Source organism: Podospora pseudoanserina, chromosome 4, assembly GCF_035222485.1.
Source record: "Podospora pseudoanserina strain CBS 124.78 chromosome 4, whole genome shotgun sequence".
In the NCBI taxonomy this organism is placed as follows: domain Eukaryota; kingdom Fungi; phylum Ascomycota; class Sordariomycetes; order Sordariales; family Podosporaceae; genus Podospora; species Podospora pseudoanserina.
In genome coordinates, this window is record NC_085923.1 from 1,895,721 (window position 1) to 1,923,303 (window position 27,583).

A 27,583-nucleotide genomic window follows, 5' to 3' on the forward strand; every position below is an offset into this window, starting at 1 on the left:
TGAACGAACGACTTTGCAACCATGAAAGATAAATTACTATGATTGGTCAATTGTTAGCCCGCCATATCTTTGCCCCCTCTCTGCCCTCCAAAGTATATGTGAGTGTTGGCGAGTACAATGAAAGAAAGCTGTTGGCCATATACTATGGACGATCGCATAGTAGAAACACTACATTAATTATTGATGACGTATGTATGCGCTGGAATGCAGATCTATGCAAGCGGCTGCTCGGCCAGTGCGATGGCGCTTCCAGAAAAATAAAAGCGGGGTCTGGTCAAGAACCGGGAATAGCGACAGGGATTCTGTGCCGGGTCCACGCGGGCGGGATGCGTGGAGATGGCCCGGGCGTCTAACCAGGGTGTAGCCCGCACCAAAGGGTTGCAATCAGCTTTGACGACAGGTGAATTTGATCTCTTCAACTGTTCATCTTCAGCTTGTTTGCGCCCAGCGCGTGCCTATACGGCTCTTTCGTCAAAAGATCTAGACGTCTTGGCCCTGTCTCTGTTGACCTTGCGCACCTACAACAGCTTGACGTATGCACGGATCTGCCAAAAACAAGCCAATATTTTTAGTCGCGATCGAATGAGTACGCGCCGCGTTCAAAAATACAGAGTCCCCCGCTGCGCGCGGCTACAGACGCCCAGGTGACAGCAGCAAGCAGCGCAGCAAGCATGGACGACCTGTCGAGGATGTCGGACGTGGAAAGCGATTTTGCCGTCATGGACGCTACTCCCTCGACCAACAGGAGACGGCCAGGGATGGTAGGGGCAGCAGCAACAACAGAAAGCAGAGAAGGTCCAAGTGCCTTTCGGTCCCCCTTATCCAAGTCCAGGTCCTTATCGGACGGTGGAGGCGCGCCCAAACTCTCACCTTCGCCTTGCATAGTCGAGGCCAGCCGCCGGCAGAGCCAAGACGACATTGCCATACGCGACAAAGACACCGACATTGCAGCCCTCCGACTGCCGCCGTCAACTCCCATCCGAGCTGGGTTCCCCACGAGAGGCCTGTCTCTCCAGATGGCCCCGACTGAACCATCCTCACCGGCCCCTCAGCCGCAAGCTGCTGGCTACGTCAAGCAGGCCCCGCTCTCGCCCAAATTGGACCATTCACACATCTATGCCTCACCCACCAACATTCTGCCGCGTCGATCTCGCGGCCTTGACTTTTCCCGCGCCGCCACGAGCCTGCATCACTCCACCCTCGCCAACCAGGCCGATCCCGACTCTTCGCCCACCATCGGGTCCCGCGCCATGAACATTCCCAACCGGCGCAGTGGCGACCACGCCGGCGCCGACCATGCTGCCTCGTCTCACTGGGGCACCATGGGACACCACCACCAGGAGCGTATGCAGATCTCGAGCTCCCTCGGCAGCACTAACCATGTGCTGTCCGAAAGCTCGTCCGACTCTGACGAGGACGACTACATGGACGAGGACATGGAGGAGGCCTACATCATGACACCCCAAGCTTCTAGGACGGGCATGGGTCATATGGCCGGGGGGCCATCGGCGCCCGGATGGATGCCCGGGTCGCCAGCGGTCAGCAACTTTCTCAGCTTCCAACAACGCCAGCGACAACGCAAACAATCAACAAAAAAGAAAATGCGGGGACCTCTGGGACTGGGGTTCCACTCGCCCGCAGCCTCCGGCGCCATCTCCAAATCGCCCCCCAACAACCTGATCAACTCCCGCGACCTGCCTCACACTAGGAGGGAGAGCATCAGCTGGGCTGCGAATCAGCTGCACATTTCGGGCAACGAGAGCGATGGACAGCTGGAGGGACTTGACAGCCCGTCACGGCCGAGCATCGTACGACGGGCCGTGACGAGGAGGGGGAATCTTCTTGTGCGTTTTTGTTGCCTTGTTGACATCTGCGACCTTTGCTGACGATCATGCATAGCCGAAAACAAAGGGTTTCGCCCGTATCCGCGCCGCCCTCGCTGAAGAGGGCGCTCCCATAGAAACCGAGTTCCGCCGCGAAGCCGAGGTGGTACGACAAGTCCGTGAGAGCGACATGGACCTCGAACCTCGACTGCCACCGGCCCCTTCGGCTGCGACGACAGCCTTGTCCAGCCCCAACCTCGACTCCCAAGTCCACCCTGACGAGATGATGCCCGACGACGCCATGATGATCGAGGGATCGGTTGCGTCTCACAACCCGACCAACAACGCCCTCGGTCTCTCCCCGGCAACATTCAAGCAACAAGTGCTGAAAAACTCCAAGGGGAAGGTGTTTTGGGATACGTTCTCGGAAAGCAGCTCCAACGGCGGCGCGGGACCAAGGACAACCACCCCACCGCCACCATCGTTTGTAACGAGGGCTTCGAGCTCGGGGGTGTCGTTGGATGATGTGAATATGGACTCGCCGAGCTCTAACTCGCAGAGTCAGAACCCGTTCGTGCTGCCTCTGACGACGGGGACGAGCAGCTCGGGGAACGGGACGCCGCACCAGCCTCCTGGGGGGAGCATGCCGAGCGCAGCCGAGATTACGAGACGGATTAATAGTAAGAGGAGGAGGGGGGATGATGATTTTAATGATCCGATCAGTATCAAGCGGAGGGCGGTGAGCCCGGGGATGAGCGCGCACGGGAGCCCGGTCTTGCAGAGTCCGCTGCAGAGGGGCGGGGAGCAAGGGTGGGGGGCGTTGAGTTTGGGGCCTGCGATTACTACTACGGTGGGACAACAGGGGCAGGGGCAAGGGCAAGGGGGAGGAGGGTCGAGGCCGGGGAGTAGCGTTGGTGGTGGTGGCGAGGGTGGGAATAATGGGATGGCGGGGAGTAATAATAAGAGGGGGAGGGTTGGGTTGCAGGGGATGGTGGATACTAACGATGGGATTACTAGGTTGAGTATTGAGTGAGGGGAGGGAGATGGGGAGCAAGCAAGCAAGCGGACGATTCACAGCAACGACCGTCATCATCATCATCAACACATATGCTCTCTTTTTGGTTTTGCGCAGGGGGAGTTTTTAAGCATTTTCATTTGGGGGTGTTGGGGAACCAACCGTGACGACAAATGAACAATCATACCATATATGGGAAGGAGGGGCGGGGGGGGTGCGGTCATATCAAAGCGGATGAATAGGGGTTGGAACACACACACAAAGCTATAAGCGCTACATGCTCATTTTCTTGGTCCACGGAGGGTTTTTTTTTTTTTTTTCAAAAGGTGTTTAGGGCGTCGGAGCATAAGCATATAAATGCAGTGGGATGGGGATGGTGGTGGTGGTGGTGGTGGTGGTGGTGCTGGACCAACAAAAGATTGGGTCGTATATAAATAATTTTGAGTATATAAAATATACAAAACAACAACAACAACAACAACAACAACAGGTTGAACATATCCAGCAGCAGATTTGAGCTTTGTCTGAAAGATTCGTTTCGCAATTGGGATATATCTTTTAAAGAACAAAAGTAAAATAAAAAGGCCTTATTAAATAATTACTCGCTTTCCACCGTTGGTGGTATAATTCCTTCTTCCCTCTATCTCACCAACATTTCCTCTCCGTGCCGGAAAAGTACTGCTGCTTTCCTCCCTTTTTTTCCGTGCAGATGTATCCATCCTCATCATTATTTCACTAACCCCCTTCCCCTCTCCCAGCTGTCCTAACCGCCTACCTCATCTCCAGCTGCTCCCCTCCTGCCCTCCCCAAATTCTCCAACCCGATCCCCTCCTCCGGTATGCACAACCCCGCCAGCTTCTCGTCCAACCACCTCGCTAGTTCCTCCACCTGCCTCCTCATCATCACCACCCCCGCCGAGCTCGCGCTTGTTTGGGACGTGACCGTCTGCCCCGATGTCGTCCCGCCGCTCATGACGGACGCCCTTCCCACTTCTGAATTTGCAGATGGTGACCCGACTGGTGTTTTTCCCCCCATCCCTTCCTCATTCCCCTCCTCCGGTTGTTGTTGCTGCTGCTCCTGACCCTGATTTTGACCCTGACCCTGACCCTGACCCTGACCCTGACCCTGACCCTGACCCCTGACCCTGACCCTGACCCTGACCCTGACCTTGACCTTGACCCTGACCTTGACCTTGGCCTTGGCCTTGACCTTGACCTTGACCTTGACCTTGACCCTGCCCCTGACCTTGACCTTGACCTTGACCTTGACCTTGACCTTGACCTTGACCTTGACCTTGACCTTGACCTTGACCTTGACCTTGACCTTGACCTTGACCTTGACCTTGACCTTGACCTTGACCACCCATGCAAATAAACAGCATACCGCACTTTAGCTTTCGAATTACAAACACCAGGCCAGAGTCGAGCTGGACGGTGAGGGAGGGGGTGGATTTGTGTTTTCGGGTTTTATGGGTGTGTTGCGGGGAGGATTGGGAGGAGGCGGAGGAAGAGGACTGGACGGCCCAGATCGAGGCTGCGACGGCGCATTGCCTTCTTAGGGCGGAGGCGGGGAGGGAGGAGGCGTGGGAGAGGAGGGAGCCGGTTGGTGTTGTGAGGATTGCTGCTGTTATGGAGGGGGATAAATTGGCGCGGAGGAAGGCGGTGACGCGTTTTGTTAGGAGGAGGGGGGGGTGGGGGGAGGGGGGGGGGGAGGGTTTGGACATTGTTGGCTCGAGAGGGGGGTGAGGTGTTGCGATGGGGGTTGATATCGAAGGTGGCGGCGATGTCGTGATGGTGGGTGGTTGGAATCGCAGATGGCAAGTGGAAATAAACTTTGTTTTCGGTTGGTGTATAGCCGTTGAATCCCTCAACGTGTGGTTGGTAGCGGGGAAGGCAGGCTGGTTTGGGGGAAGTGGATTATGCGGCGGATGTCAGAGCTGATGAGAGAGGGTAGCCAGGAGAGAGGTTGTGTCAAGCTTCCCGGGCTCTCGGGAACTTATCGATAATCGGTGGGTCTGGGGTGATGATGCACGGGCCTTTTGGGGTAAGTGACAGGGGTGCTTTTGAACCCCCAACCCTGACGACGACTTACTACAACGAAAAGAGATAGATACGGCTGTCTTGTTTACTCAAACAATATTACACCTAGTCCTACACTTCATCCCCTTATTATCATTGCTGTTTATCTCCTTGCTGTTTTTTCATTCTCTTCCCTACCACCACTACCAGCCTCACCAGCGGCAGCCTTTTGATCCTCCCTACTACCATCATCTCTCCCCTTCTCATCCTGATAGTTGTCCCACTCGATAGTGTTCTGATGCCCGCAGGGCCAGGTGTACAGAGGGCCGGTGTACGGCTCGTTGAGCTCATTCCATGCCGTCTCGGTATCGGGGGTTGTTTTGGGATGACCATTGGTAACTGTCTTGGGATCCGTAGCTGTTTCGGGACGTGTCATTGTGTTTGCGGCCAGAAGGTCGTAGGCTTGAGATTCGCAAACGTAGTCCAAGCCAAATTGTTTGTTGAGAAAGCGGGTTGGAATAGGATAGGAGTGATATAGGTATGTTGACTTGTTGACGGAACAGTCAGGAGCCCTGTGAATCTGCTCTTACTCATACTCATTCATGTCACTGCGCGCACTGTCAATGCCATGTTCAAAGTGATAACCAGGTGCGAACCCAGTCATCAAAAGAACTTCAAGATTCTTGTTCAACCGACACACTAACTACGCTACCTACCCAGCCAAAATATATGTTTCCCGAGCAGTCAAATGCAAATCCGCAACGGGTGGGTATCAACGTTCGTTCTCCCAAGGGTATCAATAATTGAACAAGCAAGCTCGCAACCCCGCTGCCTTTTCCTCCAACTCCCAATAGCTAGCAATGAGAACCCAGATCAACGAAATCTCTTATCACAGCGACCCCCGCCACAATCCTTCCTTTTGCAAGCTCGATATCTGCTGCCGAACCTCTGGAACAGAACACTCAAAGCACTCAGCCCACTCCTCCAAGTTCTCCCTTGTAATTCCCTCTACCGCCGCTTCTTCAAGTTGGTCAACAAGAAACGCCCTCTCCCCATTATCCCAGACTTTGCCAAATGCTTCTTCTTCTTCATCGTCCTCATCTTCTTCAACATCTTCACGCACTTCTTCAACTTCCTCTTCTTCTTCTTCTTCTTCTTCTTCCTCCTCCTCTTCCTCTACCTCTTCCCCCTCAACTTCTTCAACCTCTAATTCGACCCGTGGCTTCGCTTGCCTGCTAGGGGTATCAATGTGATCCGGGACAGCAAAGACTTCCGGCTCCGGCGAAGAATCAATGACCATAACATCCTTCTTCTGATGCCGGACTGGACTTGACTGCGGTGGAGCCTGTCTCATCAAAGGCCAAGGTTGCCTTATCAGAGGCTGATTCGTGGGGCGCTTTACCGCAGAAGACTGCATCATCGATGACGCCGATGAAGCTTGATCAGACTGAGCCAACCCTAGACGGCGCCGTGATGGAGGCCATGGTGCTCGTATTACTGAAGTTCGTCTTTGGGGGGCATTCACCCGTGGTTGTTGCAATGTGGAGGGAGCTGTGTGGACAGTCTCGATGTAGCTGCTGTACGGTCGGCTGTTGCTATCGGGGCGCGGCCGAGGCGGAGAAATCGGATCCTGAGGAGGCGAGATATACTTGTCCGCCAAACGCTGCTTTTCCGCCATCGGACTAGGTTGGTGCCTCAAGCGCTGCGTCGACACCGCCATTCTGTTCCACTGCTCAGTAGCCTTGGCAGCTTCAATCTCCAGCAGCTGTCTCCTCCTCTGCTTGATTGCTTTATCCCGATCAATCTTCTCTTGGCGGCTTATCTCCTCGTTGACGGCACTAATCTTTTCTTGTAGTTCAAACTTCCATTCATCAAAGACCTGAGAGAAATCATTCCATCCCAACTGTTTTTTTGCAACCTCGTTCTCGCAGTGTTCCATGAGATCCTGGATCAAGAATGAAAGTCGCTTCGTGATCGAGCTAACGTATTGCACGGTGACGCATGTAAACTGGCCTGATTTGGGGAGGGGGGGAAGCGTTTGGTGCCGTGGCGCTTTATAACCCAGAGTGCCGAGCAAAAACAGGTCCCGTAGAGTGAGGATCAATGTCGGAATGATAAACTGCTGGATATCAGCTGAGACCTGCTGCTTGTAGTTTCCTGTCTGTTGCTTCAGCGAGTTGCGGACCCTGACGATTTTCCTTGCCACGTTGGTAAGCTCTTCATTCAGTTGGCGATGCACGCGAACCAGATGCTTGTTCTGTCTGCTGAGATCACGGGGACACTTTAAGCCAACGAGGCATTCTCTAAAGGCGTAGAGTGCTCTTATACAACGATTTCCAGGCGTGGTGGCTGGTGACTCAGAGTCGAAGCGGAAGCCATCTGCACTATAGATTTGGAGTTCCCAAAACTTGCCCAAGTCGGACCACTGTTCCTTGCCCATCATCCCGCGTAGCGTGTCCAGGTGCTCGCTGTCCAGAGTTACGATTGATCGTTTGTCCACTACTTCCGGCACTAGAATATGGATGGCTGGGTAAAGTGCGGTGTCGTCCTCATCCTCGTCTTCGAACACATCATCTGGGTCATCTATAACGGCAAGTTGAACCCCATTATCTGGTGCCCCAATTTCTTCGAGCTTTTCCCAATCTTCCTCGCGCCGATCCTGCTCATCAACATCGTCCGATTCCGCTTCCTCTTCCAAGTCTGACTGCCTATTATTGGCTTGATCCACAAACAATTCATCTTCTGCTTCGACGGTGGGCAGAATGTTGTGACTTGAGCTGGAGCTTTTTTCTTCGCCCAATTGTCTGGGCGGGGCCGTGGGTTTCAAATTGTTGATAGTAGCAGGTCGAAGAGGTGCGGCTAAAGCAGTCGCGACTGGTTGTAGGGTTCGAGATGCCACACGTCGGCTTTGCTGTGGTTGTTTGGGTTTTGGGGGCGAAGAGTCAAGCTCTGGGCTACCATCCTCCCTGGCGATTCTTCGATGGACCTCATCATGGTCAGAATCTTCCCCCTCGACCAATCCTTCCTCTGCAGGCTCAGGTTCTTCGACAACGGGCGCCGGCCTTCGGTTATTCCTAACGGACTCGGGCGTCTCGTCAATCGTATCTTCAATACTGGTCCCGTCCCGTTTTCGTCGAGCAGGCTTGCCGCCGCTTCGAAGCAGGACTTCAATACCCTTTTGCTTCGGGTTCGGCGTCTGGCGGTTGCTAAACGCGTTGATGACATGCATGGCGGTCTCGTCTACCCCCTCATCGTCCTCCGGATCGGTGGGCTTATGGGCCCTGGCTCTCTTCCTGGCTGGCGTCTCCAGGCTTGGACTGGCATTCCGCTTCTTTTTGTTGACCCCATTGTTCAGTTCAGGCAAAGACGCCTTGTTGGGGCGCAAGGTGACTGGGCTTTTGATGTTAGAAGGGCGAGGGTTAGCCGGGATGGATGCATCGCTGTCAGAATCCGAGCTGCTTTCTTCAGGTTCAGCGGCAACGGCCTTGCGCAAAGCAGCGACCCTGCTTCGCGTTTGGACCATGATTGAGCACCCTGGATACCGTAATCGTGGTCATAGAGCGAGAGTTACTTGAACGCCAAGTCAAAAGAAAGCAAAAGGAACAGAATCAAGATTGGAGAAATTGGTGACGGCAACGGGGACTTTGCTTTGTTTGCACTCCCAAGTCCGGTCGATGGTTTAGCCACGCGCAGAAACGCGAAGACACGTGAGGTGAAGCCCCTCTAGCACTTTTGGAGATGCAGAATTGGCCAGTGGGGTTTTATGTGGCCCAAGCTCCCTCCCTGTTGCCACACTAGAGCTTCTGATCGCCAAGGTTCCAGATCCGTGCCACGCTGGTAGGGCCAACGCGGGGGGCCGCTGGTGCTGGTGGCTGATGGGGGAGTGAAACATGACGTTGTTGACTGGGTTAAGGCGTTTCTTCGTTCCTTCTCTGGTCAACCGTCGCAACGGGAAAAATAGGAAACAAAAGTGCTCCTGCAACGGGTAGGTCATCTGTAAAACATGCCTATCTACAGTAAGTGGCTCTCTCTAAAGAATATCTGGTGGCATCAAAATGGAGATTACCAACTAGAAAAAGTTTTCCAGCCTCCTAAGGATGATAAGGACCTCGGCAGGGCTATTGTGGGCGGGGATGACGCCGCTAGCAGGGCTCGCGGTTGGACTTCAGCTTCGCCTTCCTTCTTGAGTCGGGCACTGGACAGACAGCACAGCTTCCACTGAAAAATCATGTCGGATGAGAGATAATTGAAGTGCTTCCAGAGGTCGGTTTGAAGACTATATAATATCGGAAGAGGGTCACACTTCATTCCTCGGTCTTCAGCAGGACATCAATAGTGGCTGATACGTGTAACCACCAGGTCAGTCCCAAGGACATCGAGGTTCTCACTGAGACGCTGGCTGCTGCACCTGCTGTAACCCTCCAATCATTTGTCCGTCTGCAGTGGCAACCGGCCGTCATCGGGCATATCGGAGCCTACCGTCCAAGACGCTACTGGGGGAGCCCCAACCTCGAAAAGTCCCATCAAAGCTTGGGGGAGCTTCATCCACTCTTTAAAATCTAAATGCAGGTCCCACACACTCGGCCTTTCAACCCACCGAATCTCTCGTCTCTTTGCTGCCCCATTGCGACGCCAGCAGCCCTTCTTCGCTCCCAAACCGTACCCGACGACAATGAACTGACACCTTTCTACCGACACACACTACGGCCTATCCTTTTCTACAGTAATTCAAAAAAAAAAAAAAAAAAAAAACCCGGAACCCGCGCCCGCGTAGCGCCCGGGAACGTCATCGTCATCATCGTCATCATCTGTAAATGACGACAATGCGACAACATGGCGTGACAGCAGCACGCCCCAACTCGCTCTTTGCGCTTCGATCAGGCTTCGTCGGCCTCGCGCGAATTCTCTCCTTGACACTCTCAACAGCCTATGCTGCGCCGATAGCCAGCCTGGGACATGGCGGCGGTGGCAATGACGAGCCAGACGCTGGAGGCGCAAGCCTGGGTATGCTCTATTTGGCTTCTGCGATCCTCGTCTTGTCCGGCGGCGCATTTGCTGGTTTGACTATTGCGTAAGCCCTTTCTGAATCAAAAACAAACCCCAGCCTGTGGTTTTGCTGACAAGGACCAGTTTGATGGGGCAGGATAGCATCTACCTCCAAGTGATGGCCGGCGATGCCACCGAACCTCAGCAAAAGAATGCCAAACGGGTCTACCACCTTCTCGAAAAGGGAAAGCACTGGGTCTTGGTCACACTGCTCTTGGCCAACGTTATCGTGAACGAGACCCTTCCCGTCGTACTCGACCGATGTCTCGGAGGCGGCATTGCTGCCGTCATCGGCTCGACCGTTCTCATTGGTGCGTGCTCATCTCGAGCCAGACAGCATGGCTCTCGAAATACTCACCGCTAACGCGCACACGTGACAGTGATCTTTGGTGAGGTTGTTCCTCAGTCTGTCTGTGTTCGCTATGGCCTCCAGATTGGAGGTTACATGTCCAAACCCGTCCTTGCGATGATGTACCTTACCGCCCCCATCTCCTGGCCGATCGCCATCCTTCTCGACAAGATCCTCGGAAAGGATCATGGCACCGTATACAAGAAGAGTGGGTTGAAGACCCTAGTGACCCTGCACAAGAATCTGGGCGATATGTCTCAGCGTTTGAACCAGGACGAGGTCACCATCATCAGCGCCGTGTTGGATCTGAAGGAGAAGCCAGTGGCCAATGTCATGACCCCCATGGCGGACGTTTTTGTCATGGCAGAGGACACTGTTTTGGATGAGAAGACCATGGACATGATTCTTTCGGCAGGCTACTCGCGCATTCCCATCCACGAAACTGGGAACCCTACCAATTTCGTCGGTATGCTTTTGGTCAAGATTCTGATCACTTACGACCCCGAGGATGCCAAGCTTGTCAAGGATTTCCCACTCGCTACCCTGCCCGAGACCCGGCCCGAGACCAGCTGTTTGGATATTGTCAACTTCTTCCAGGAAGGCAAGTCCCACATGGTTCTCGTTTCGGAATACCCTGGTGAGGACCACGGCGCATTGGGTGTCGTTACCCTTGAAGACGTTATTGAGGAACTCATTGGAGAGGAAATCATCGACGAGTCCGATGTGTACATTGACGTGCACAAGGCCATTCGCCGTCTTCAGCCTGCTCCCAAGGCGCGCGTCCAACGTCGCCAGTCTGAAGACCAAGCAGGCCGCTTTGCGGAACATAATGGACTCGCAGATCACGGCGGCGATTTGATTCAGTTTGACACTACTGGCACAACATCGTTCGACTCACCCGCGCTGTCTAGCAGCCCAAAGCTCGCCACTCTCATGATGCGCAGAAGTTCAGCTGGCAGAGAAGGGCACCACATGACAGTTCCTGTTCGGGCCAACTTTGAAGACATCAGACAACATCTGAAGCATCTTGGCCCCTCCAATCCTGCTACAAACCCCAGAGACACTAAGTCCACCACGGTCAAGATCAAGCCTGGCACCGGTCTGTTACACACGGCCGGCCGTTCTTCTTCTGTCGCCGAGGGTGCGATTGAAGAGTCGCCGCTGGAACATGTGCGTGAGCATGCCGAGGAGGAGGAAGGAGACGAGACGACGAGTCTGCTGAACCCCCAAGTTACTGGCAAGGACGGCATTCAGGCTCTGCAGCAAACCTACGGTGCCACCAGCCCCGTAACCGTGCAGCTCGCTTCGCCCATCAACGGTGTACCTACTCTTACGCTCGAAACACCAGATCAAGCCGACAAGTCCAGTATGCAAAACACAAAGCAGAGTCCAACAGAATCCACCTCTGCTGGCCATCGGTCCGTCTCTAGCGGGGATAGTACCCACAGCGCACGGAACGATGTTGGCAACCTGATTCCCGCCAAGCCCTACGTCCGCAGCGGAAGCATCACGGAGAACATCGTTGAGTCTAGAGGAGTCAGGAAGGTGGTTCTTGAAACTACTAGTTCCAATGACGAGGATGAGTTTGCCGTGATTGGTACTTCTCCGGAGCAGCCCAAGAGCAGGAGTACGTTTGGGTTATTTGGGAGGACGGATGCCGCCACTAAGAATGAGGGTGTTGGGGAGGAGGAGGAGGAGGAGGAGCTTTTGTCACCAGAGACTGGGGAGGAAGGGACGAGCAAGGGGGCCGATGTTGCTAAGGGGAACGGTGCTCCAGGGACGGCGGCGGGTGGGCCAAGTAGTGGTGGGGGAGGGGCGAAGAAGAAGAACAAACGCAAGAAGCGCAAGGGCGGCAAGTCGTAGGTTGACGGGCTGGTCGAGTACTTTTCTGTGTACTAGTAGTGTTCATTGGGGAAGCGGAGGAGGATTCTTGAGGTATGTGTTAATGGAATAGGTGGGAATGAAATTAGCATATCTGGGAACCAAAAGGGGGGGCAAGGCATGTTAATATTTTTTGGAGGGGTTGGGAATTAAAGGGGGTGTGTTGCATTGTTTACAGGCGTCGGTTGGGGTTGGCTGTAATGTAGCGATAGTTTAGCTGGAGTTTGTTCATCAAGGTTGAACCGTATTGACATTGGTCTCGTGCTTTGGGTGTATAGTGCTGGTTTGGGGAGCTGTGAAGCGTTGACGTCAGCATTCGTGACGATGGTTGGTGGGGTCGTCGAGCTCTTTTGGTGCTTATCCCCGCTATGTATTTTCACAATGATACGAGTTAGGTGAGATTGGTTGACAGGATGGATTCGGTCGGGGAGGGGCTGTGAAGCTATCTCCAAACGTTTGGATCTCGCAATCATTATCATACACATGACAGAATTACTTGGAGCTGCCAAATTCACCGACCTGCCCTCTCTGGAGCTATTATTCGGGATCTATAGCTTACGCCGATTTCACGTAATTACAACTTGTCACTATCAGCTATTACATAGCTCCCCACCCCATTTGCCGATAACTTCAACAGCCCCTCCTCCTCTTCCCCAATTTCCCCCGCTTGGACTTTTGTCTCACGTTTACAAGTTGATTGCCCGATAAAAACCCCTTTTTCGCTCAACATATGAACTCGTTGCGGGCGTCGCAGCGGTTGAGATTTCTTGTTCCGTCACTGCAAAAGAAGCCGTCGTTTGTCCCACCAGGTAAGTGGTAGCTCGAGAATACAATGCGAGATTGAAGAATAACATTTGCTAATGAATGAGAATTTAGTCTTCCGAGGATTCGCAACCATGGCGTCGACTACTGATGTCAAGAACTTCAAGTTGAATCACACGATGTGAGTACCTACCTTCTCCCATCCCAGGATGGCAATAAGCGCTGGGAACTGACACAAGAAAATAGGATTCGTGTGAAGGACCCCAAGGAGTCTGGCTCGTCACTATCTACTCACCTCTCTATCCTCAACAACCACTAACATCCCCCCTAGTCAAGTTCTACAACCACCTCGGCCTCTCCCTCCTCAAGAAGCTCTCCTTCCCCGACGCAAAATTCGACCTCTACTTCCTCGGCTACGACGCACCCGGCGCCGTCTCCCACGGGAAGAACCTCTGGGACAGGGAAGGCCTCATCGAGCTGACGCACAACTACGGCACCGAAAACGACCCCGAGTACAAGATCAACAATGGCAATGTTGAGCCCTACCGTGGTTTTGGACATACTTGCATCAGCGTCGACAATATCCAGGCTGCCTGCCAGAGGATCGAGGACGCGGGCTACAAGTTCCAGAAGAAGCTCACGGATGGAAAGATGAGGCATATTGCCTTTGCGCTTGATCCGGATGGGTACTGGGTTGAGATTATTGGGCAGAGGCCGGTGGAGGAGACGGAGGGGGTGAGGGAGACGGATTTGGGGACGTATAGGATGAATCACACCATGATTCGGGTCAAGGATGCGGAGAGGTCGCTTGAGTTTTACCGGGAGGTTATGGGGATGAAGCTTTTTAGGACTCATGAGGCAAAGGAGGCCGGGTTCAACCTTTATTTCTTGGGGTATGAAGGGGAACAGGGGGCTGTTGTTGAGGGTGGTGATACGGCGAAGAGGGAGGGGTTGTTGGAGCTGACTTGGAATTACGGGACGGAGAAGGAGGAGGGGTTTAGTTACCATGATGGGAACAAGGGGCCGCAGGGGTTTGGGCATATTTGTGTTTCGGTTGATAGCTTGGAGAAGGCGTGCGAGAGGTTTGAGGGGTTGGGGGTGAGCTGGAAGAAGAGGTTGACGGATGGGAGGATGAAGAATGTGGCTTTTGTGTTGGATCCGGATGGATATTGGATTGAGATTGTGCAGAATGAGAGGTTTGCAGATAAGGCTAACTTTTGAGGGGAGGAAGTTGGTGGTATGAGGGGAAGGGCGGATATGCAGGTGGTTTGAGCGCGTGATGGGTAGATCTATACGTTTTGGTGGAAGGGGGCGATTCGGGGTTGAAATGGTAGCCAGTAAGATGTCTTCTCCCACTCTCTGTGTGTTTTGGTCCCCCTCATCAGAGATGTGAGATGCAGATGTACCGAGAAGACCGAGAACAGCACAGTGTATACGTGACATGTGTGGCTGTGAGCCGGCAAGGTAGCAGTGGGGACTGCCCCAGACATCTAGGATCATGATACTGACAGCTTATTCGACGGGGAACATGTGCAGTAGTGCTTGCATTAGCCAAACGTGGGGGAAATGGGTGGGAAAGGGCAAAGTGAGGGGTTCCACTCATTCCATGTGTAAAGGAAGAGCTATGAGAAGCATTTTGAACTTGCTGATTGAGACTGGCGAATAACATGGATTATTCCAAGACTTATTACTGGACAGGTTGGATAACTGATGGGTCACACACCAATAACAGCTCTTGATCAGAAGCTTCTCAAGAACCGGGCGAGGAGGTGTCTTTGTCACGTTACAGACTGGGCAATATGGTGTCGTGTAAGGGCCCCTCACTTCACTCCCGGGTTGGTTCTTTATGCTCTCATTTTCTCGGCAGGCAGAGGGAGACACACATCCGACACCGACCCCCATCTCCCTCCCCCCCCGTCTCATCCCGTTCTGTCACATTCTCCTTTGGAGATGAGATGTATGTCGGTCATCGGTACAATCCATCCATTGGCTTTCACGACTTGGGCCTGCAGGGCACCTACGCGAAGAGGTCCTGTTTTGGGTATCCCGCATATGTCGTGACTTTGAGATCAGAAAGGGCCGGACCGTGAAACGGAGCTTACCTACCTCGCGTTGCTGTTGTGTGTATGAGAGAGGGGGGAAAAGGGGGGGGGGGACGAGGCGAGGGTTGTCTAGAACCCCGCAACTTTGTCCTGGCTGGCTGGCTGTGGTAGGTAAGGTAGCTAGGTGTGGTGTATATAACGTCGACCTTGTCCCTTTCTTGTTCCCCTTTTCTTGTCTTGTGTGTTAAACTATTGCTAATAATCATCCACCAGCTCCATTCGTCTTTTATACCAAAAGCATAACATCTCTTGGGCATTTGCCACACCTAACCACCATCATGGCCCCCTCCGCCATAGAGCCCGTCTCCTCCTCCCCCAACAACAACACCCCCCGTATCCTCGTCCCGGAAAAGCTCTCCCCCGAAGGCCTCTCCCTCCTGTCCTCTTCGGGCTTCATAATCGACAACCCTGCCCCCGGGTCCCTCTCCGCAGAGGACATCGCGGCCAGGATCGGGTCGTACCAAGCGCTTATCGTGAGGTCCGAGACGAAAGTCACGGCTGCCCTGCTGGCAGCTGGCTCCAAGCTGAAAGTTGTTGCCAGGGCTGGGGTGGGGGTTGACAATATCGATGTCAAGGCCGCGACTGAGCAGGGCATCATCGTTGTCAACTCCCCCAGCGGCAACATCCTCGCCGCGGCCGAGCACACCATCGCTCTTCTCATGGCCACGGCGAGAAACGTCCCCCGCGGAGATGGGACGCTCAAGCAAGGGAAGTGGGAGAGGGGAAAGCTTGTGGGTGTGGAAGTAGGGGGGAAGACGCTCGGTGTGGTTGGGTTGGGGAAGGTAGGGCTCAAAGTAGCCCGTGTTGCGAGCGGGGGGTTGGGGATGAAGGTCTTGGGTCTTGATCCGTATGCTTCGGCTGATGTGGCCAAGGCTGCGGGGGTGACGTTGGTGGGGAGTTTGGAGGAGCTGTTGCCTCAGGTGGATTTCTTGACTGTTCACACGCCGCTGTTGGCTAGCACGTTGAATCTGCTGGGGGAGGAGCAGTTTGGGAAGATGAAGAAGACTGCACGGGTGTTGAATGTGGCGAGGGGTGGGGTGTATAATGAGGAGGCGTTGTTGAAGGCGCTGGATGAGGGTTGGATTGCGGGGGCGGGGATAGATGTTTTCACTCAGGAGCCGCCAAAGGAGGGGAGTGTGCCGTCGAGGTTGGCGCAGCATCCAAAGGTTGTGAGCACGCCGCATTTGGGGGCCAGCACGGTTGAAGCACAGGAGAACGTCTCGATCGATGTGTGTAAGCAGGTGGTTGTCATCCTAGGTGGTGGCCTCCCGACAGCAGCAGTAAACGCCCCGCTGATCTTGCCCGAGGAGTACAGGAGGTTGCAGCCGTTTGTGAAGCTGTGAGTTTTGACCCTCTTTATTCCCTTACCAACATTCGGTCGGAAACTGACGGTATGATAGGGTCGAGAAGATTGGCAGTCTCTACACCCAACATTACGCCACCAACGCAGGCGACAAGAAAAGGGGCATGATTGGCGGCCGGCGCTTCGAACTCGTCTACCATGGCGATCTTGCCAGCGTGAGCAACACCCGTCCGCTCTTTGCCGCCCTGGTCAAGGGTCTTGTCAGCTCCATCAGTGACGCCGGTGGACGAGATGTGAATATTGTCAACGCTACAATCATTGCCAAAGAAAGGGGCATCGCCATTGATGAGAGGCATGTTCGTGACGAGGGGTCCTCGGCTCCAAGCACCTACGCCAGTGCTGTCACTCTCAGAAGCATCAGCACAGACGGGGCCAGCGGGGGAGAGCAGATCATTGAGGGCTATGTCAGTGGGAACGCTGTCTTCATCTCCAAGCTGGACAAGTTTGCGGCCAACTTCCAGCCAGAAGGGACGCTGCTGATCTTGCACAACTATGACGAGCCAGGCAAGATTGGGAATGTCGGTATGGTTTTGGGTAGGCATGGGATCAACATCACTTTCATGCAGGTTGCGGGACTGAATCAAGAGGCAAGGCGGGCTGTTGTTGATGGGCCGGTTGATACGGAGAACGGGCTGAAGGAGGCACTTATGATTTTGGGAGTAGGAGGAGACGTGACTGGTGAGCTGCTTGAAGAGCTGGGCAAGGCGGAAGGTATACTAGATGTAAGTGTGGTGAGATTGTAGGGTTTTTGCTGCTATCTTCTGTATCCATATAGTTCTCTGAAGGTACCAATTTGTTTTCAACAAGCAGTGGCAGGCTGAAACAGGTCTCACCTTGAGGTCAAGAATGGAGATCCTCCACAAATGATAAGACGTTCTTGATAAGGCTTAGAGTGGAGGCAAAAAAGATTCATATGCATACTTGAGAAATTTTGCAAAAGATAATGATGAGAGTGGGATTCGAACCCACGCCCTTTCGGACCACGGAATCTTTGTACAAGATGTTGATTAAGGAAGACCTTAACGTGGCGCCTTAGACCGCTCGGCCATCTCACCGTATGATTTGTTGAAGATCGAGGCTGGTCGTTGCACTCATGATCGTCGAGATCGAGAAAGGTGACGGTGCATCAGCCAGGAAAATGATACTGATGGGGATGAGTTCCACCCCTCAAATTCACATGACCGTTTCATTAAGACTCAGAACCTAGCAAATGTTGCAAATATTCCGATCTCACGTTTGGGTTCAGCGAGGCCAGAACGATGCTCGTCTTCATCTCATCTTCGACTTTGATCTTCACAGGGCTCTCTGTTGACGACTTCGCTTCGTCCCTGATGAACCCACTTGGACCTGTCCGTGCCGACCCGGGGAGCTGGGAAGCTTGCGCGCAGAATGGCACCGATTCGGACTGGTGTGGCCAGGATGGGTGATTGGCGTGCGCGATAGTTCGTGATCCCCTATTCTCCTTTTTCCGTTGTGGAATGGCGAAGTGTGTTTGAGTGTCGTGCAAAGGGGGCAACAGGTTTCCCGGTCTGATGGCAAAAACTGACAAAAAGCATCACCACGAAAATCCCGGCTGGGTAGCACCATTCTGACACATCCGCAGGTGCCTCAGCCGCGCATTGCAGGACAGGTTCCGAGTCATCATCGAAACGTTGGAATCTGAAGTACTCTAGTACTACCATGTGAACTGCCGCCGTTGAATGGATCAGAATAACCGCGCCAGTCACTTGTCATGCATCCAGCAGGTGGGATGCTCACATGGAAACTCTGAATGGTTGGAACAGGTTCAAGAGGAGGTGAGAAAAGGGAGCTACCCCTGTTCGGCCCCTCCTTGCTGATTCTCCACGGGTCCACTGGCTGTTGCCCACCGCTCCACCGCTCCCCCAGGGTCGCCCACTTTGGACCCGCGCCTTTCCCTTTCTGGGGGCGCGGGCAACAGCGTCTGAGGCATTCTGGAAGCGAGTGACCAGTCACTGAGCTCCTCTTTTTTTTTCCTCATCCTCCTTCTCACAGCATTTGTTGAACCTTCCAAGACGAATCGCCCAGCAGGTACGGATACTTTCATTCTCGCGCCTGGCCTCTTTCAGGTACGGTGCGTGCTGTGCTCCTGCCTTACCTTGTACCTCATCTGTTGTGTTATCCGCCATCGTCCGATTCCATCGCGGCGGCAGTTGGGGCCAAAGCTTCCTGTTCCTGCGGCCTGCGCGGCAACAGCCAATTCAACGTCGATTGCGACTTGAGAAGAGAGCAATTCCAGGTGAGTCTCTCTTGTTGTTATTTCCACATGCTTTTTTCAAAAGAGGGTCAACTTCAAGCTGCCAGGTCGACTCTGACCTCTTCCATCGTCTTGTTTACTTTTGGCATCCCTTTATGGTTCTCTCCTGTTCTTTAAGCCAGAGTTTTTTAATTGCACATAATCTCTTTTGGTCCCCACCACCACTTTTACGTACTGACACCAAGCTCGACCGACAGTTAACACGGCCATCTTCTTAACTACTAGTACCTACCCCTTCCTGTTCTGAAAGAACAGCATCCATTGCCGTCCTGTCTACACCATCCATCCATCCATCCATCATGTCAGACGTCGAGACCAAAGATCAGACTCCTGCCCCTGAGCAGCAGCAGGAGGAGCAGGAGGAGCAGCAGGAGCAGCAAGCGGCTCCAAGAGAAGAGGCCACCCCGACACCTCCCCCAGCACCGCCGTCTGGCTCCGACACCTCTCCCAAGGCGAAGGCTGGCGCGGGAGCAGAAGCCGCCCCTGCAAAGAAACGTACCGCTTCGACCTCTACTGCTGGTGTCCGCCGTCCAACCGGGACTAGCAGTGCCACTGGCAAGCCAGCTGCTGGAACCGCATCACGAATAGGCACCGCAGGTGGCTTGACTAGACCCTCGACGACACGGACGGCCGCTGGTTCTACGGTTCCCAAGCGCCCAGGCACCGCCGCTTCCTCTGTGTCCCATCGCTCCCAGCCTTCCCAGTCCGAAGATGAGAAGAAAAGGCCCACAGCTTCGGCGACACGCCGCACCTCGATCCTGCCCGGCGGTGCCGCTGACTCTCCGGGTAAGGCCAGTAGAACAAGTACCATTGCCGGTAGCACTGCCGCCGCAAGAAAGCCTGCGGCCGCCGGCACCACCACGGCATCCCGGTCAGCTTCTGGCACGGTTCGAACAACAGCCACGACCGGCTCGGCTCCCCCGACTACCACACGCACTGCCACCAGACCACCGACCACCGGCGCCGTTGCCGATGCTAAGAAGAGATTGTCGACGGTCGGAGTCTCCACTGCTGGCGCCGCTCCCCGACACGCTGCTCGTCCCTCGTTGGCCTCGGGCACATCTGCCACAGCCGCCGCTGCGGCTGCCGAGTCTGCCAAGGAGACCGAGGAGCTCAAGGTCAAGCTGTCGTCTAGTGAGGCCGAAATCGCGGAGCTCGAGGCTCAGATTGCTTCTCGCCAGGCCAAGATTGACGAGCTCACAGAGCAATTGAGTGCCGCCCAGCAAGCGAAGCAGGAAGCTCCCGAGTCCGTCATCGACCAGGATGTCTTGGAAGCTCTCAAGACAGAGCATGCCGCCGTGATCGAGGAATTGAACAAGAAGGTCACAGAAACCGAAGAACAGCTGGCCTCCGTCCAGGCCGAGCTTACCGCCAAGCAAAGTGAGCTTGCTGCTGCCGCAAGTGCCAAGGAAACGGCCGAGGCCGAGATTGCTAGCCTCAAGCAGAAACTCGAGAGACGGCAGGCGGACCACGAGGCTGAGCTCAAGAACGCCAAGGAGAGCCTCTCGGGGTCGGAAGAGGAGAACACTGCTAAGCTGGAGGCACTACGAAAATCCTTGAGTGAACAGTACGAGGCAAATGTTCACGCATTGAAGGAGAAGCATCAGGAGGAGATCCAGCAGGTCAAGCTTGAATCTGCTGGTACTCAGAAGGAACTGATGGAGAGAGGAAACGAAATGCTCGAGGAGTTGCGTGAGAAGAATAAGCGTTTGGACAAGGAGGTGCAGGATGAGGTTGCGCGACTTAGGGAAGCGCTCGTAGCTGCCGAGGAGGCGGGAAATGTTATCAAGGCTGAGATCGCGGGCAAGAACGAAATAGTCGTTGCCTTGCAGACGCGTAACTCTGAGCTCGAGTCTGAACTCTCCGCCGTTCGGGACGGGCTCAGCAAGGCCCAGAGTGCTCACGCTGAACTCGAGAAGATTATGACCGGCTTGAAGGAGGAGGCTGCTGCCAACGAGGCTGCTTTTTCCAAGCTCAAGGAAGAGCATGCCCAGTTGACAGAGGATCATGCCAAGCTGACAGCTGCTCACGCCAGTCAAACCGACCACCACAATGAACAACTCAAACAGATCAGCCAGGACTACGAAAAGGAGATTGAGGATCTCCGTGGGGATGCCTTTTTCAAGAGAAAGTTTGAAGAATTGGAGGCCAAGCATGCCGAGCTTGTTCAGGCTCGTGAGCAGGCCGTAGCAAGTCACGCACAAGCTCTTGAGGCTGCCAAAGCCGAACGGGACAATGCCATCAACGCGCTGAAGGCCAAGGAGGAAGAACATCAACAAGCTTTGGATGCTCTGCGTGCGAGCCATGCCGAAGAGCTGGAAGGCGCCAAGAGCGCCACAAGGCAGGCCCAGGAGGCGGGCGAGGAGGAGATTCATTCTCTCATGGAGAGCCACAGCAAGCAGATTGAGATATTGAAGGAGGAGAGCAACGCCAGTTTGGCCAAGGCGCTCGAGGATCTTGAAGCAGGCCACGCCGCAGAACTCGATGCCGCTCGGTCCGCTGGAGATGTCAGCCTCCAAACCCGAATGGAGCAATTCGAGAGGGAAGTCGAGGCCAAGCACGCTGAGGAGTTGGAGCAGGCGCTGCAAGAGGTCCGGGCCAAGCATGCGGAGGAGGTTGCCAAGCTGACAGGCGACTTACAAGCTGCCCAAGCCATGGCTGAGGAGCTGGAAGCGGTGCTGAAGGACAGCGAGGGTCAACGGGCTGAGACCAAGGCCTTGATTGACTACCGCGAGGAAGAAATGGCCAAGCTTCAAGCCAAGTTTGCTGAACTGGAGGCATCGGTCAAGGAAATTCAAGCGAAAAATGCCGAACTCGAGGCAAAGAACGCCGAGTCTGTGGCCAAGCACAATCTCGAGTTGGAAGCCGTCAATGCTCGTCACGACAGCCTCCTTGCCGAGATCAAAGCCAAATATGCCGCTGATTCCGAGGCCCAGCTCAAGGGCTTGGAGAAGGAGCAACAGGCCAAGGCGGATGCTGAGGCGGCCGCTGAGGCTCTGAGGGCGGAGAACGTCAAGCTGCAGCAAGAGGTGGATGAGATGGGTGGCCAGCTTGCCATGGAAAAGATGGAAAAGTTCACTGCCCAGGCGGAATTGGACGCTGTCAAGAATGCCAAACAAGATACAAGTGAGATTAATGGCCTCCGCGAGCAGGTTAGCTTTTTCCAGGCACGCTACGACGCGGATGTGGCCAAGGCGCAGGAAGCTGCCAGCAAGGCCAGTGCTGAGGTTGCCGCTCTCGAGCAGGAGCTTGCTGCTGTTCAAAAGGATCTCGAGGAAGCAGAGAAGAAGGTCGAGGTTGGCAAGGCCGACTACAAGGATCTCCACGATATCTTTGTGGAACATGGCAACAGCAAGACGGCTCTGGAGAACGACAAGGCCGAGCTGGAGAAGCGTCTGTCCGAGGTGGAACAGCGGCTCTCTGAGGCGGAGCAGCGGGTATCCGAGGCCGACAAGGAGGTTGCAGAGCTCACGGCGCAGCTCAAGATCCGGGAGGCCGAGCTTGCAGAGGTCAAGGTACAAGCTGTCTTACCACGGGGTCCATGGTTCTAGTCACTAACGTGGATGGCGATTTGCAGACCAAGGGCGAACCCGCCAAGGGCCTCGCGGCGAGCCGGTTTGCGCAACCGGCGGAGGAGAATGGGAGCAATGGAGTACCCGCAGCGGAAGGTGAGCCTGAGCTGGACAACTCTTCGGCGGCGCTAGCTTCGGTGCGAGCTACCAATATTTTCTCTAACCCTCTCTTTCTTGGGCTGAGACTGGCTAACGCAGGACGGGTGATGCAGATCGCTAAAGCCCAGGCGGGAATCAGCCAGCTTGCCGAGCTGGACGACGACATTGCCAAGTCGAACCAGCGAATCCTCCAGTCCATCACGGACGGCGTGCCACAGGCGTCATCAGCCTAGTCGGACGGTGCTCGGCTTGCGGTTCTTTGTGATTTTATCTATTGTTGCTATAGCCGGCTGCTCCAGCGATGGGCGGCAGCTGGGAAAGTTTGTAATGAGGAGGGTTCTCCAGCGGACGGCGGGGGGGTGGCCGAGGTCAGGAGGGCTGCCCGATCGTTGTGTACATTCGCATTCAGCTAGTTGCTATTTTATACCCTTCGGCTTTTTATGCTTGTGGGCGGGTTTCTTTTTGGTGATGGGGACATCCGGCTGTTGTTGTTGTTGCCAAGAGGAGATGATGTTTGGATGCTGAAAGGAAATGGGGGAAGAAGGTGAGGTATTGTTCAAGGCAGTAAGTCGAAGGGGGGCCTACCTAATACGGGAGTTTGTCTCTTGTGTATCTATTATTTTGTAGACTGGCTACACTGATCATGCACAGACACACACACACACACAACATCTTTTGGCTTTAATGCAATGCTGCAGGACAGTGAGGTGAAGTCATCATCGATGGAACAGCCCCTGATTTGTTAGTCAGCTCTAGCTCCAGCCACAGCCCAGCAGAAGCTCGGTTGAGTCGAGGCTGGTGGGTGGTGGTGGGGTGGTGCAAAATTTTCGGCGTGCCCCAAAAAATAATTCGGGTCTGCCAACGCGGTGAAAACTCCTTCCGTTCCTCTCGGAGCTGTCAGTTCTTCCGCAGCGACGAAATCGCATCCGACTTGGAATAGTTTCCTTTGACGAATCAAGGTATGTTTCAAGCCATATCCTTTTCCCGCTACCACATCGCCATAGCACCAGCCTCAATACCTGCCACGCAATGCCGCAAACCCATCTTTTTGGGGCATTGCTGTCGCCGTCACGGCATAGCATACTTTTTTCTGTCTTGTTCATGTTGTCGTCTTCTTGTCTCCGCGAGCCAGCATCATGTAGTCGTATACCGAGACGCGATAGCAAGCCTCAATTGAGTCATTGTTATACTGTTATGCACTGATTTCTTTCGAGTACTGATGACCCCTAGTGACTAGTCTGTTCTTTTTTATACCAAGCGTCGCATCCTCCGATTAGACCACGACGACCATTAGAGCACACCGAGCAGAGTTTTCTACTGTATGGATTGTGGAAGGAGGCTCGGATAGGTTTCTTCAGCTTTGGTGTAGGACGGCGCTTTTGGGGCACGACGACCGGCCCACCGCGATGGACGTCACAAAACCAGACCCGGATGCCGAGGGTGTCGTCATGCAACAGAGTTATCCCTCGCCTATGGTCGACAGCGCCGATGCCCAGTACTACCAGCTTGCCAACCACCGCGAACACGATGGGCAGATGGCTGCTCATCAAGGGGGGCAAGAGGTGCCGGATGGATTGCCGAACTTGACGGCGCATCAGGAGCATCATGAGCACGAGGAACATCACGATTTGCATGAGCTTCAAGAGCTGCAGGAGCCACCTGCACCGCAGCAGCATGATTCGAGGCCACAGGTCAGCGCGGATGAGCTTCAGCTTGCGGCTCAGTTGACGCAGGGCTTGACGCAGGGGATGAACCAGATGATGGCGCCGGCTGATATGGCGACTGTGGAGAGCGAGGTGCAGGAACAGCAACCGTTGCCGCAGCAGCTGGGGGAGGAACATCAGCAGCATCAGCAGCAGCAAGCGGAGGTGCAAGCTCCATCGGTGCCGAACCTTCAGGAGCAGCTCGAGGCTTCGCTTCAGAATCATGAGCGGGAACTGCAAAATCAGAATCATAATCTTCAGAACCAGAACCATGAGCATGAGCTCCAGGATCACAACCACGAGCTTCAGGGTCATGAACATGAACTCCAGGCTCATAACCATGAGCTGCAGAACCATGGCCTTCAGGTTGAGAATGTGATGCCGCATCATGAGCAGACTCAGACACAGCACCATTTTCCTCAGAATCCGCCGCCGCCGCCACATCTCCCGACGCATTTGTCTATGGAGCACATGCCCAGTGTGCACCCGACATATCAGATGCCGGATAATACTCCGCCAAGGAAGCGATCCAAGGTATCTCGGGCCTGTGATGAGTGTAGGAGGAAGAAGATCAAGTGTGATGCGCAGTCGGAAGCGAGTGAACAGGCGTGTTCGAATTGTCGAAGGTCTAGTGCTCAGTGTCTGTTCAGTCGGGTGCCTCAGAAGCGTGGTCCGAGTAAAGGGTAAGTAATCCGTCATGCTAATTAGGATACATGGACAAGGCTGACATGTAGTAGGTACATCAAAGAACTGGCCGACAGGATCAACTCCATCGAAGGGAAGCTCAACAGCAATGTGGCTGCTGACGGGTTGGAAGATACCACCCGCAGGTCATCCTCTGAGGCCTTTGCCTCCCCAGTCCTGGGTGACGACGGTCGGAAGCGTCCGTTTTCGAGCATCTCAGCCGATCCCTACGCTACGGCTGCTTCTCCAAATCGTATCCCAACCACATATGGTACCGAACACAGGCCAATATTACCCTATGTTCACCCAGACTTTAGGCCGCCGAATCCAGCCAGCGCGAATGATTTGGCGCTGAAGACTATGCCCCCTTTGCCTACCTTTCCTTCGGGCAACGAGTTAGGTCTACAGTCTCAGACAGCAGATGGGTTGATGGATTCAATATCACCCAATGGAACCACTGGTCAAAGTCATCAACCTGACCACCAGCAGCAGCAGCAGCAGCAGCAGCAACTTCCCGAAATCGATGACGCGACCTTTGATAAATATCTCGAGGCTATTCACCCTACGTTTCCTGTTTTGGCTTCTACAAAGGCTCGTGTACAGTCATTACTCTGGCAAGCGAGTTTTCCATTACAAAATGCCTTCCACCAGGCTTTCTTTGCAATGATACGGCCTTTCTCACCAGAAGTTCCAGGAGGGGATTTGATGGTAGCCAGTCGGCTTCTTTCCGCCGAACTCGCTCAAGGGGGGAGGTCACCGCCAGAGGATTTACTCACGTTGCAGGGGTTAGTAATGTTGATTATTGCTTATGACTGCCAGGGTGTGTTAGCTGGAACTGCAAAATGGAAGAATGGGGTCTTCGGACAAGCGGTTGGTCTGGGGTGGGCGATGGGGTTGCATACGAGGCGGGTGCCGGAGGTGGAGGAGGAGGGGTTTGATCCGAACAGTGATGATAATGTTGGGTTGAGGGCGTGGTGGGTGCTGGTTACGTTGGACAGGTGGGATGCGGCGGGGAGGGGGAGGCCGACGTTTATGCCGAATGACACGGTTGTTGTGTTGCCTGGGTTGAAGGCGGTGGTTGGGGAGGGGGTGTGGGAGCTTATAAGTGAGTTGCACTGTGCCGTTTCTTGAGGGGGGTTATGGACTAACATGTGGACAGGACTTTCACACGTGCTGGGCTTCTTAATCCCTACGATCTCCACAAGGAGAAACTCTCTCGATCCCTTTACGGCTTCGGCATCACTCGTCATGGCGGAGAACTATGCCCTTATGGCAGCGGAGATGGTGAGGCTGGCGTTTCCAACGGGGGCGGTTAGCACTGGCCCTGTGGTGCAAATGGCCTATTGGCATATTCAACTCTTACGGCAGCTGGCGGGTGCCTCTCGCGTACCGTTGCGGATTTTGGAGGCGTGTAAGAGCCAGGTATCGCTGCTGGCGAATAATCACGAGGTTGTTTGTCCTTTGACGCATCACTTTTTGGGACTGGTAGGAGTGGCGCTTGTGGAGCTGGGAAGGGTAAAGGAAACGGAAGGGGAGGCAGGGGAGTTGGTGGGGTATCTGTTGGAGTATAGGATTGCGGCTTCGAGTTGGAATGAAGAGGTTAGGAGAGGGTTGGAAGGGGTGAGGAGGGGGAAGGGGTTGAGGCGGTTGGCGGAGTTGGCTACGGGGGATGGGCAGGGGAGAGGGGAGATGGGGAGGGTTTTGGGGGAAGGGTATTTATCTTTTTGGGAGAGGAGTGATGAGGAGGGCCGTGTAGAAGAGGCAGAGGGGCATGGTCAGCAGGAGGAGCAGCAGCATCATGGGGAGGTACAGCAGCCCGAGGCCCCACTACAGGAGGCCCAGCAAGGACAACAGGAGGATGTGGTCATGCATGATGAGCCGGATCCTGGGCAGGCACAACGAGCGCAGGAGGATGAGGAGAGAGCTGCTCATGCTGCTGCTGTTGCGGCTGTTGCTGCTATCAACAGTGCTGGCTTGTCTGCTGCTGGCGAGGCGGAGACGATTCCTGCTCCGGTTGGGGAAGGTGGTGTGTCTAAGACGGAAGAGCAGCAGTTACAATCTCACCCGCAGGTAGAAGGAGGGCAACAAGGAGGGGATATTGGGTTGGGACTGCAGATGGCGTTGGGGGTGGCTCCACCGCCGGCGGCTGTTTAGGATGGTAATGATGCTGATGGGGCAGAGGTAGTGGATTGGAGTTTCTGGTATAATATGAATGTTTAGTCATTGCGGAGGGGGCGGCGGTTGGTGAAAAAGTATATATACCAAGAGCGAGGGATAGCGCCGAGGCGCGGTATTGAGTGTAGGTTAGGAGAATACATCATACCCTTTTGTTTGTGTTTTTACTGTTAGTCTTATTGAATGATGAGAAGATGCTAGGTCGTATGAGGATGAGGATCATCATTGATGATGTCCCCACTTGAACCCCGTCGTGTATCTGTTGGTCTGATTCGCAAGGGACTGTAAGGAGGTAGGTTGGAAGTTGCTTTCAGTTTAAGGTTACCTTTTCAAGATATCAGTCGCAGTCTTTATCGTTGAGCGACCCTACCTACCTACCAGAAAACGATGATGACAGTATTATCGGTGCAACCAAAAGCTGTAGCAAACCAGGCGAGATAACCCCCCCAGCGGCAACACCACCCCTAAACTCCCCCAATCCCACCTGGATTCTCCATCCCACCTCAAGAAGCCGACGTCGTCCAAATAAGCTTTTCCCAACGCGACAAAAAAAGCCAATGACAACTTGTCACCAATCCCCCCCGAGTAATGTTAGAGACCAGGGGGGCCAACAAATCCCATTTAGTTCCATTCCAAGAAACCAGACATTGAGACGACGGCGAGAGAAAATAGCTCTTCTGTTCTCTCTGTTCCAAAAGCTCCAATTAAACCCCAAC

At 54.3% G+C, this 27,583-nt stretch overlaps 8 protein-coding genes and 1 non-coding gene across 9 annotated transcripts; 7 read left to right on the forward strand and 2 right to left on the reverse strand.

Moving 5' to 3' along the window:
• Positions 1 to 330: 330 nt before the first annotated feature.
• QC764_409470 (uncharacterized protein) lies at positions 331 to 2,856 on the forward strand (the record flags this gene model as incomplete). The annotated part of the gene is made up of 2 exons (XM_062947233.1): positions 331 to 1,844; positions 1,900 to 2,856. Exons 1-2 carry the CDS (start codon positions 672 to 674, stop codon positions 2,854 to 2,856), a joined length of 2,130 nt encoding a protein of 709 aa, XP_062800434.1. The 5' UTR covers positions 331 to 671.
• A 502-nt stretch (positions 2,857 to 3,358) lies between these two features.
• On the reverse strand, positions 3,359 to 4,735 carry QC764_409465 (uncharacterized protein; the record flags this gene model as incomplete). Its single annotated transcript, XM_062947232.1, has 3 exons — positions 3,359 to 4,005; positions 4,084 to 4,225; positions 4,248 to 4,735. Coding segments are annotated over 3 exons (1,026 nt in total), but the record flags the coding sequence as incomplete, so codon positions are not given.
• Positions 4,736 to 5,745: 1,010 nt separating this feature from the next.
• Positions 5,746 to 8,379, reverse strand: QC764_409460 (uncharacterized protein; the record flags this gene model as incomplete). Its single annotated transcript, XM_062947231.1, has 1 exon — positions 5,746 to 8,379. The coding sequence occupies one exon, from the start codon at positions 8,377 to 8,379 to the stop codon at positions 5,746 to 5,748; it is 2,634 nt and encodes an 877-aa protein (XP_062800436.1).
• Positions 8,380 to 9,123: 744 nt separating this feature from the next.
• On the forward strand, positions 9,124 to 12,226 carry MAM3 (cell agglutination protein Mam3). Its single transcript, XM_062947230.1, has 3 exons — positions 9,124 to 9,927; positions 9,987 to 10,213; positions 10,283 to 12,226. Exons 1-3 carry the CDS (start codon positions 9,671 to 9,673, stop codon positions 12,112 to 12,114), a joined length of 2,316 nt encoding a protein of 771 aa, XP_062800437.1. The 5' UTR covers positions 9,124 to 9,670; the 3' UTR covers positions 12,115 to 12,226.
• Positions 12,227 to 12,596: 370 nt separating this feature from the next.
• GLO1 (Lactoylglutathione lyase) lies at positions 12,597 to 14,115 on the forward strand (the record flags this gene model as incomplete). Its single annotated transcript, XM_062947229.1, has 4 exons — positions 12,597 to 12,941; positions 13,009 to 13,075; positions 13,163 to 13,173; positions 13,226 to 14,115. Exons 1-4 carry the CDS (start codon positions 12,863 to 12,865, stop codon positions 14,113 to 14,115), a joined length of 1,047 nt encoding a protein of 348 aa, XP_062800438.1. The 5' UTR covers positions 12,597 to 12,862.
• A 1,159-nt stretch (positions 14,116 to 15,274) lies between these two features.
• Positions 15,275 to 17,310, forward strand: QC764_409430 (uncharacterized protein; the record flags this gene model as incomplete). The annotated part of the gene is made up of 2 exons (XM_062947228.1): positions 15,275 to 16,335; positions 16,397 to 17,310. The coding sequence occupies 2 exons, from the start codon at positions 15,275 to 15,277 to the stop codon at positions 17,100 to 17,102; spliced, it is 1,767 nt and encodes a 588-aa protein (XP_062800439.1). The 3' UTR covers positions 17,103 to 17,310.
• Positions 17,304 to 17,414, forward strand: QC764_0065940. The gene has a single exon. It is a non-coding gene; the product is annotated as a tRNA-Leu (tRNA).
• A 146-nt stretch (positions 17,415 to 17,560) lies between these two features.
• On the forward strand, positions 17,561 to 22,921 carry QC764_409420 (uncharacterized protein). Its single transcript, XM_062947227.1, has 5 exons — positions 17,561 to 17,801; positions 17,963 to 18,616; positions 18,832 to 22,149; positions 22,212 to 22,343; positions 22,419 to 22,921. Exons 3-5 carry the CDS (start codon positions 18,934 to 18,936, stop codon positions 22,536 to 22,538), a joined length of 3,468 nt encoding a protein of 1,155 aa, XP_062800440.1. The 5' UTR covers positions 17,561 to 17,801; positions 17,963 to 18,616; positions 18,832 to 18,933; the 3' UTR covers positions 22,539 to 22,921.
• Positions 22,922 to 23,162: 241 nt separating this feature from the next.
• Positions 23,163 to 27,017, forward strand: RGT1 (Glucose-responsive transcription factor). Its single transcript, XM_062947225.1, has 4 exons — positions 23,163 to 23,264; positions 23,536 to 24,691; positions 24,743 to 25,797; positions 25,852 to 27,017. The coding sequence occupies exons 2-4, from the start codon at positions 23,712 to 23,714 to the stop codon at positions 26,844 to 26,846; spliced, it is 3,030 nt and encodes a 1,009-aa protein (XP_062800441.1). The 5' UTR covers positions 23,163 to 23,264; positions 23,536 to 23,711; the 3' UTR covers positions 26,847 to 27,017.
• Positions 27,018 to 27,583: the final 566 nt, after the last annotated feature.

Bases quoted from the DNA above. Each gene is read 5' to 3' on its own strand.
- QC764_409420 (XM_062947227.1), top strand. From the start codon at position 18,934: ATGTCAGACGTCGAGACCAAAGATCAGACTCCTGCCCCTGAGCAGCAG. The intron at 22,150-22,211 runs GTACAAGCTGTC...GGCGATTTGCAG, and splicing joins CCGAGCTTGCAGAGGTCAAG to ACCAAGGGCGAACCCGCCAA. The intron at 22,344-22,418 runs GTGCGAGCTACC...CGGGTGATGCAG, and splicing joins CTTCGGCGGCGCTAGCTTCG to ATCGCTAAAGCCCAGGCGGG.
- RGT1 (XM_062947225.1), top strand. From the start codon at position 23,712: ATGGACGTCACAAAACCAGACCCGGATGCCGAGGGTGTCGTCATGCAA. The intron at 24,692-24,742 runs GTAAGTAATCCG...GCTGACATGTAG, and splicing joins AAGCGTGGTCCGAGTAAAGG to TAGGTACATCAAAGAACTGG. The intron at 25,798-25,851 runs GTGAGTTGCACT...ACATGTGGACAG, and splicing joins GGGGGTGTGGGAGCTTATAA to GACTTTCACACGTGCTGGGC.
- MAM3 (XM_062947230.1), top strand. From the start codon at position 9,671: ATGACGACAATGCGACAACATGGCGTGACAGCAGCACGCCCCAACTCG. The intron at 9,928-9,986 runs GTAAGCCCTTTC...GACAAGGACCAG, and splicing joins TTTGCTGGTTTGACTATTGC to TTTGATGGGGCAGGATAGCA. The intron at 10,214-10,282 runs GTGCGTGCTCAT...CACACGTGACAG, and splicing joins CGGCTCGACCGTTCTCATTG to TGATCTTTGGTGAGGTTGTT.